At 39.5% G+C, this 9566-nt stretch overlaps 1 protein-coding gene and 1 long non-coding RNA gene across 2 annotated transcripts; one reads left to right on the top strand and one right to left on the bottom strand.

The window, feature by feature from the left end:
* The first annotated feature begins 1431 nt into the window (after window positions 1-1431).
* Window positions 1432-8574, top strand: LOC146682561 (tapasin-like). Its single transcript, XM_085446390.1, has 8 exons — window positions 1432-1830; window positions 3126-3311; window positions 4564-4812; window positions 4935-5294; window positions 5441-5764; window positions 7221-7322; window positions 7524-7552; window positions 7709-8574. Exons 1-8 carry the CDS (start codon window positions 1770-1772, stop codon window positions 7718-7720), a joined length of 1323 nt encoding a protein of 440 aa, XP_085302516.1. The 5' UTR covers window positions 1432-1769; the 3' UTR covers window positions 7721-8574.
* Window positions 5737-7248, bottom strand: LOC146682562 (uncharacterized). The gene is made up of 3 exons (XR_014917582.1): window positions 7177-7248; window positions 6784-7049; window positions 5737-5780 (listed from the first exon to the last, which is right to left on the bottom strand). It is a non-coding gene; the product is annotated as an uncharacterized LOC146682562 (long non-coding RNA).
* Window positions 8575-9566: the final 992 nt, after the last annotated feature.

Consider the following 9566-nt stretch of genomic DNA (forward strand, 5'->3'; position numbering starts at 1 on the left):
AGCGTCCCTGAGATGGTTTCTGACAGTTTGTGCAGAAATTGTTTGGTTGTGCAAACCAATTGTTCCAGCAGCTGTCTGGGTGGCTGGTCTCAGACGATCTTGGAGGTGAACCTGCTGGATGTGGAGGTCCTGGGCTGGTGTGGTTACACGAGGTCTGCGGTTGTGAGGCTGGTTGGATGTGCTGCCATATTCTCTGAAACGCCTGTGGAGACGGCTTATGGTTGAGAAATGAACATTCAATGCACGGGCGACAGATCTGGTTGACATTCCTGCTGTCAGCATGCCAGTTGCACGCTCCCTCATTGCTTGTGGCATCTGTGGCATTTTGCTGTGAGACAAAACTGCACATTCCAGGGTGGCCTTTTGTTGTGGGCAGTCTGAGGTACACCTGTGCACTACTCATGATGTCAGATCAGCATCCTGATGTGGCACACCTGTGAGGTGGGATGGATTATCTCAATATAGCAGATGTGCCCACTACCACACATTTGGACTGATTTGTGACCACTGTTTGGGAGGGATGGTTATATTGTGTATCTGGAATGAATTTTAGGTCTCTACGTCCATCCCATGGGGAATGGGAGCAGTAACAAAGGTGTTGCGTTTATATTTTTGTTGAGTGTATAATCATAGGTAGCACATATGTTTTCATCTATTTCCTTGTGTCTATCAAACAAACCCTGCTGCGGCTTTTCTGGTGTGACTTGGATACAAACAATGAGGAAATCACATCAGTTAAAGGTACAGTGGCAAGCCTCACTAATTCTGTTGGTGGTGTTTTGCAGAAAGATCAGTCACAGTGTTAGAGCGCCACCACTGGACTCAAACGGCACTCCATTTCCACCTCTTTCTGTGAAACCACGTGATCACTCTGTTAAGTTTCGTTTTTGTGTTTATGACACCCGATCTGGTTTGATTTGCAAGCGTTGGCGCACAAACGGAGAGCAAAGAATAGGCTGTTATCTAATATATGTGCCAGGACGTTAAGGCTTCTTGTCTGACTTGTTCTGCAACGTTCCTGCAAAAATAAAGAAGTGAAACAATCAATTGACAAACAATGAATTATTAACATCAACATTTTAGACAGGTCAGAAGGACATACATTTAAAAATAAAGTGTACAGCTAACTTCTAATCTGTAAAGAACAAGTTACTAAACTCATACAGAGAAGTAATTTATGATGAATTCTGTATGCATTAAAAAACATAAATAAAAAAAAAGAACTTCTATTACTAAAACCAAGGCTTATACACTCAGTATGCTGCTTTTACAATATAAAAACAAAGGTTGTATGTTTAGATTTAAGACTTTTAATTTTTTCTGTTTCTCTTGTCCTCATCTGACCCCTGCCCTCAGACTGGGTTATCTTTCTGATGCCTTGCTGCCACTGACGTAGCAAGTTACTCCACAATTTGCCTTTGGTTAATTTTTAGTCAGAGGGCTCCATCTAGCGGCGGGATAGCAGTACTCCTGAATGCAATTTTGAAGACGTATTCTTCTAAGCTACTGTAAAATCTTTGTTTTTAGGCTTCCGGGTACTTTAATTTTTCAGATACACATTCACTCTTATGTCAGCTAATCCTGATATATTATAAACTTATTGCGTGTTTTTGTGTTTTTCCTGGATAACTGTCGGACTCGTCTGTATGTGAAAGTGAAACTGAACTTGATCTCGGACTTGAAGGGGAAAACCAGCCAACTAAACCTTGTTTAGTCCGTTTGATTGCAGCTAAACGAGGGGACCTGTCTGTGAGGAAACACGGATAAACATGACGGAATTATCTACCATCTATAAACTGTCTCTGATCGCCGTTACCTGCTTTATTCAAGGTAAGCTAGTCGAGCTCATTGTTGCTCTGCTGGTCTGACAGACAAAAATACATCTATGCATGCTGTATTACTAATATTATAAACCGTACATGTAAGAAAAACCTTTTTTATATGCATGGAAGTCCTCTATCTGTTCAATAACATATAAAAGTTGAAAAACAGCTGGTTGGAAATGTCCAAAACAACTTGGACAATAACGTCAAGTTTAACTCTTAAGTAAACATAGTAAAGGTCATATTTGATGACCCTTTTACAAGCTGAATTTAAAATAATGGCCAAATGCGTCTTAAAACATGTAAGTGAATGTTATAGGTGTATGCATGATTACGTTTAACAAAAATAACATAAATTTAATACGTTTTTAACATGGAGTTCTGCGTGAAACCCCGAGCGAGTGGTGCACGCCTATTTTCGTGCCCAAAACGTGATCGTCTGTCCAAAAGTGATTTCCGGTAATTGCCGAAAAGTGATCATCCATATTTAAACTGCTGTAAATGACATGTTGACCATTAATATGTGAAAGAACGTAGAAGCTGCAATCACTTTCTGGCAAAGTTATCCTACATTCAACCAGTTAAAAAGTGTCACGGACATTAAAAACGTCTTCTTTTAGAGGTATATGGCCATATCGTATATGGAAACTACAACAAATATAACAGGAGTTCAATAAAGATATTTTAAGAGGCCAAAAAGGTCTGAATTGGTTAAGTAGGTACAGTAAAGCAATAAAAAAAATAAGAGTCATAAAGACACTCTTTGTTTTACATGTTACCCCTTTGTAAATCCTGCTGACTATAGTCTATTTACAAATACAATCACCAACACCTGAAATCACAAATTGAAGCAGTGCTGTCTTCACTTTAGTGATTTAGACTGTGCGATATTCACAGTAAACAGCTGGAGGCTTCATTTTCTGGGAAAGGTAGACGGGCTGCTGCCTGTTTGCTAAATGAAAAATAAAAAAAAAAGCAGGGGAGTAAACCAAAAGCAAAACACTGAAGGGGTGGAAACAGCTAAGTACAATATTTATGGGTCGCCTGACAGAACTGGACTTTTACTTTTAGCTGTCATTTTAAACTGGACCTCATGAAACATATTACGCTTGATTTAACTTTCTGTTTCAATAATAATTCCTATAAGTGCCTTGTTTATTGGTTGAGCTTGAAAAGACAGTTTGCACAACAATAATTTTCTGAGTGGATGATGTCGGGAAACATAATGGCATAATATAATGTGGTCTGATATTTACAAAGTTTTCACTACCCATTAATCTCCTGTTAAACTTTTGTCTGAAGCCTGCAGCAGCAGCTGTCCGGTGTTGGAGTGCTGGTTTGTGCAGGAGAAGGCGGGACGAGGAGGAGGTTTAACTGGAGCTACGACCCAAGAAAAATCCCTGCTTCACATCAGAACCGACGGCCAGAATGACGAGTCCCAGCGCGCTCCTAAAGACATCAACCCTGAAAGAGTCTACTCTGTGATCGGTAATGAGTAAAATACAATCCAGCTTAGTTAAATAAGTTCTGCATCTCGATAAAAGTCATATTTTATCAGAGTTTACGTCCACTTTTTCTTCTCCTCTCTCTTATCTGGATGCATTTACATCTGTTTGAGTCCCAGTATGTCTGAACCATGGCTAGCAGATTTTACCGCTGCTAAAGCCTGAGGCAGATACTTAACGTCCAGCATGACAATAAAATTGGCTCAGTTAACAGAAAGAAGTCTATTAGGCATAAAAATGATTGAAAACCATAATTATTTACATGAGAACATTTTAGATGATCTGTTGAAAATAAATGAAATGGTTCGGCCGAACTAACATTTCATCATCTATGATTGCTCCATTTCTTCGCTGTAGCGTCATTTTGATAAGTCACAGCAAAAATCCCACTGATGGGAAAAACAGTCATTCAGTAATAGTCAGGTGATCAACTGACCTCGTATTCGTGAACACACAGGGTCGCCAAACCTCCAGTACAGGGGAAGGCTCTTACCTGTTTCCTTAGTGAAGTCCAGGTGGTGACTTTCTTTGTCTGGCAGTGTGTAAGAAACATATAGACCAAATGCTCTTCTATAAAAAATCCCAGCTGCTCGTTTTAGTCACGAAAATGTCCTGGTGTTTAAAAGTTACTGCACATAAAGTGTGTATTTAGCACATTAGGTCTGGAAAACATGTATTTCCTAGGTTGTTAGTTTGACTCCATCATCATTTCTCTTTGAGTTATTAAATATTATGATTACATAACAATTTAGATAATAAATCTAAACATGTATTCATAGCAGCTCTGCATGTTTCTATATTTTTCTTTTTGTATTTTTATGGATTCCATCATTGACCAAAGCATCTCTTTTTAAGATTTATTTGTTATGTATTTTCACATGTGTAGGTTTAAAGGCATATTTGTTTAGGGGCAGGTATGTAACACAAACCACCCTCCACAACATTTACAGCATAAAATAATTTGCCATATCTGTCCCATGTGGGCCTCTGAATAAGTAATTCTGAGCAACACGTACAAAAACTATACAAAAAATATAAAATGAAAAGCAAAAGAAGAAAATAAAATTAGGTAAAAATTGTAATTCCGCAAACTGTGTTACTATGTGGGTTAAATTATTCAATTAAAATTATTTACACACAGCTGTTCATCTTATTTTCTTTTATTTATAAACAGATCGAGTGTCTCAGACATCTTACATGTTGTATAAGCGTGACCTTTGACTCCTGTTTCTCAGACCCAGCTGGCACCCTCTGCCACCGCTCGCTCAACCCTCCCAGAGGCTCTGTGACGAAGCCCCAGTGTGAGATCAACCCCTTCCTGCCGCAGCCCTCCAGCCTGGACTGGGTTTCTTCGCTCACAGAGTCTGGCCTCAGCCCCGTGTACCTGCAGGCTGAGTGGTTTTCATCTGCATTTCAGGGCCTCAACGAACAGCTGGGCATCTCTACTATCACCCGCGCCCCCACAGGATCTAAAGAGCACAGTGGTAAAGATTTGATTTTAACCAAACACATTTATATCTGGGGGTTCACAGATCAAAAAATTGATTGGCCAACAATTATAAAAGTTTATTATCTCACGTGTGTCGGTCTGACTCTGTTTCCTCAGTGATCCTGAGCGTGACGACTAAAACGGTCTCAGTAAAGTCCAGACTCGGGGAGCCCGTGCAGCTGGACTGCGGCTTTTGGATCAACCCTTCCTCTCCTCTGTATGGGGCTGGATTCGCCGTCGAATGGCGGTACCAGTTCAGAGGCCGCGGACGGCTGATTCTGGCTTACGATGGGAAGACTGACCGCCTCGCCGACACGCAGGAAGAGGGAGCCACGCTGGACTTTGAGGCTTTGCACGAGAAAGGAAATGCATCCCTGCTCCTGCAGGAGGCTAAAGTGCTTCACTCTGGGACGTACATCTGCACGGTGTATCTGCCACACCTGCTCGCTCAGGTGGCGCTGGACCTTGAGATTGAAGGTGAGGAAAATGTATTTCTGGAGCATTACGCACATGTTTGCATCACTGAAATAACCAGATGTGTTTAAAATAAACACTCAGCTCTGTAAAAACTCCAGATTTAACTTTTAACCTCATCTTGTTTTTCTGCTCCTCTCTCCACCCAGAACCGCCATCCCTCTCCATCCACCCCTCCCCCCTGCCCCTCGCTGTTCCAGGTCAGACTATAAACGTCCAGTGTGAAGCGTCCGGCTTTGCGCCCCTCCCCGTGGAGTTCAGCTGGGAGATTAAAGGTGCCGACGGGAAGTCCAAGACCCTGGATTCATTCAGCGTAACGGGCCACAGGCAGGCCTGGGACCGCACCTTCAGCCAGACCTCCCGGCTCGAGATCGACACCTCTAAGCTGGACCTGGGCAGAGGAGGGGAGCTCACCTGTGTAGCCGCCCACGCTGGAGGCACGAGACGGACCAGCGTGACCCTCAATGTCATCGGTAATGTGAAGCAAACCTGGAAGACACGCAAGCAAACAGCTCAGTTTATAATAATAATAATAATGGATTGGATTTATATAGCGCTTTTCAAGGCACCCAAAGCGCTTTACAATGCCACTATTCATTCACTCTCACATTCATACACTGGTGGAGGCAGCTACAGTTGTAGCCACAGCTGCCCTGGGGCAGACTGACAGAAGCGAGGCTGCCATATCGCGCCATCGGCCCCTCTGGCCAACACCAGTAGGGTAAAGTGTCTTGCCCAAGGACACAACGACCAGGACAGAGAGCCCTGGGATCGAACCGGCGACCTTCCGGTTATGTTGAGTTAAAGCAGTTTTTATACAGTTGGAGAAGGTACTAATGATGAAATAGAGAAAAGAAAGGTAGAATAGTATAGAAGTGAAACTGATATAAGAAAAGATATTACCACTAACAAAACACTTTCCTTTAAATGTGGCTTATTAGGTTAGTATCACATATAAATGACTAAATATTTAACTAATCTTGAAACACGTTTACCTGGATAACTTTTGAGTTACTGTAGTTTGACACATTCTTAGATTTAAGTAAACAGTTTGAATCACCAGCTTCTGGATTTAAAACAGTTTGATTTTGTTAATCACAAAGTAACCATGTGGTACCATTTATGACCCACTGTGATATTTTATTTCTAAAAAGATTTACTGCATCACAAACCTTCAGACTAACCTGAACTGTTGCATTTAAGTAATATTTAATGGCATTAGAACATTTTAGTATATCTGTTATAGATGAATGAAGCAGCACAGATATGATAAACACCATGAGAGCCATTAAAAATTGACTCCTGTTAGTACCTGAAATGGCTCAGTTGGTGAAATAACTCTTAAAGGTTTAATATTGAAGTATATATAATACTGTGCAAACGTTTTAGGCAGCTGTAAACAAAGAATGCTTTTAAAAAAGTGATAATTATCTATTTTTATCAATCAACGAAATGCAGTGAATGAACAAAAGAGAAATTTAAATCAAATCACCTTTGCCTTCTTCTACACTTGCACAGTTTTTGAAGGAACTCGGCTGGTAGGTTGTTCCGAACATCTTGGAGAACTAACCACCGATCTTCTGTGGATGTTGGCTTCCTCACATCTCTCTGTATCTTCATGTAATCCCAGACACACCTGAGTATGTTGCTATCAGGGCTCTATGGGGACCGGACCATCACTTCCAGCACTTCTTGTTCTTCTTTACACTGAAGATGGTTCTTAATGACTTTGGCTCCATGTTTGGGGTCATTGTCCTGCTGCGGAATACATTTGGGGCAAATAAACAATCATTTATATTTTTCAAAAGCATCTTTGTTTACAGCATTTTTTCACACCTGCCTAAAATGTTTCCACAGTACTGTAATAATAATTTAACTGACAAACCTGTTCAGATCAGATGAATCCTAACGATCTTTTTTCCTTTTCAGGTTTCAGTTCTCCGTCCATCGAGGACTCTATGGCGATGGTCGGCGTGGCGCTGGTGCTTTATGGGCTCATCAAGTTTGTCTCGTGGACATTTACCAGCTCAGGTAGCAAATATTGATGCAAAAATATCGTCCAACAGTTTTAATGTGTATTGAAGGTTTTTTTAATCATTTCAAGCTGGAAAAAATCTTGTCACCTTTTGGATCAAATAAAAAAGAATGAGTAATATGTTTCAAAAAGTAAGATGTTTATTAAACTCTGTGTCTGACTTTTTGTTTTTTCATTTGTATTTTCTCTGTAAACAGGCTCAGCTGAGGCTGATAAACAAGATAAGGTAATGTCACTGTAATATTTACTGCAGACAAACATATAAATGTGTTTACAGAAATCTCTTATTAATTGATTTACCTACTGTATGTTTCATCACCCTGGACGTGGTGCTTCTTGGTGTTTCCTTTGAATTTAATTTTACAATTTTTTCCCATCACAGAAAGAGAAGTGAAGATGAAAGAAGGCAACTGACCATCAGTGGCATTGATCCACTCGATATGTTTGATGGGATTTCAGGAGGGGCTTTCCACATGTTCATGGGACAGATTTTTTCTTTTTCTTTTGTTTTTTTTACTGCTCTGGTTTGAAGGTAAACTTGTATGTTTTATGCTTGTTTTTATCAAATTTGTTTATTATAAAATGTTTGGATTCAACTTTTTGTTCTTTAGAAAGGGACAGGGATATCTCGAAGACGCTCAGTTCAAACACGTTTTTGTGATGTTTCTTTAATCTTTCTTTATAGAGCTGTGTGGTTTTGCCTTCCTCTGTTTATGGTTTATATGTCGTCACAAACACTGGAAAGAAAAACAATGAGAGGAAGTTGGGAGGGATGTGTTGAAACATCAGCTTCTGTTTTTTAAAGGTTAATCCTTCCATTCGATGTTCCCGTCTGTCTAAAAACCTCATTAACTCACGCTTTTTGGAACCAGAGATCGGACTGTATTTGTTGGTTTATAAAGAAAAGGAAATGCTGTTTTAATTAAGTAAAAATAATTCAACTATTAATAGACTCATTATTTTAAAAATAATATTTATAATAATAATAATAGACTGTTCAAATTGTCCGTCTTATTTTTGTTATTTTTGTAAATATGGAGATTGTATTTCTGTTTTCATATTATTTTTAGGTGTGTTTGTCTTTTTCTTCATCACATGCTTGCCCGGGATAATAAACATTAAACCTGTGACTGAAATGGAGATTTTACAAACAGAGCACAAAATTCTGCTGTAAGGAAGATTTTAAATTAGCAAATGATTTAAATGGACTCTGAATTTTAATTAAATAAAAAAAATCTCTTGAAACACACCAAATAAGTCCTCTTCTTGTTTAACACTCTGCTCTTATACACGCTTTAAACCACACATTCACTCACACTTACTGGTCACTTCATTAGGTACACCTTAATAATACTGGGTTAATACTTTTTTGTCCTCAGAGCTGCTTTCATTCTACATGGAATAGATTCAATAAGGTGCTGCAAATATTCTTTGGAGATTCTGGTCCATATTTACATTTAGAATCACACAGTTTCCATGGCATGTCTCTCTCGTTCTGCTACATCCCAGAATTGCTCTATTCGATTGCAACTTGGTGACTGTGGAGGCCATTCATGTACAGTAAACTTATCCTCATGTACAAGAAACCAGTTTGCAATGTTTTGAGCTTTATGACATAGTGCATAAGTCTGCTGGAACCAGCCATTTAAAAATGGGTACACTGGTAACAAAGGGATGGACATGGTTAGCAACAATACTCAGGGAGCCTATGGTGTCTAAACAATACTTTGTAACAAGGGGCCTGAGGTTCATCAGGAAAATTATACCCCATCACCAGCCCGAACTGTAGACAGACAGGATGATCCATACTTTGATGTTGTTTACCCTAAATTCTGATCCTACCATCTGAATGTTACAGCACAAATCAAGACTTGTCAGAGCAGAAAACGTTTTTCCAATCTTCTGCTGTGTAGTTTGGTAAAGCAGTGTGGTAAAATCCAAGCAGATCAGCATTTTCTAAAATATTCAGAGTCAGACTGGCTATAACCCCCTACGACGTCGAAAGTAGCTTAAACCATCTTTCCTCACCATTCTGAATCTCACATTGAACTTAAACACAAAATAACGGTAAATCTGATAAAAGTTCAAAATATAAAAGTACTAAATGTAAAACAATTAAAGAAGCTTTATAAAGTCAATTAGGTACATTCAAAGAAATAATAATAATAGTAATAAAAATTGACATCAACGGTACACGTCAGCAGCTGTCCAATGGGAAATGGCATTACTCATCGTCACGA

The sequence above is a fragment of the Copadichromis virginalis genome, linkage group LG22 (assembly GCF_057382275.1).
Source record: "Copadichromis virginalis isolate Kocher_CV1m ecotype Utaka linkage group LG22, C_Virginalis_male_GT1.1, whole genome shotgun sequence".
Lineage (NCBI taxonomy): Eukaryota > Metazoa > Chordata > Actinopteri > Cichliformes > Cichlidae > Copadichromis > Copadichromis virginalis.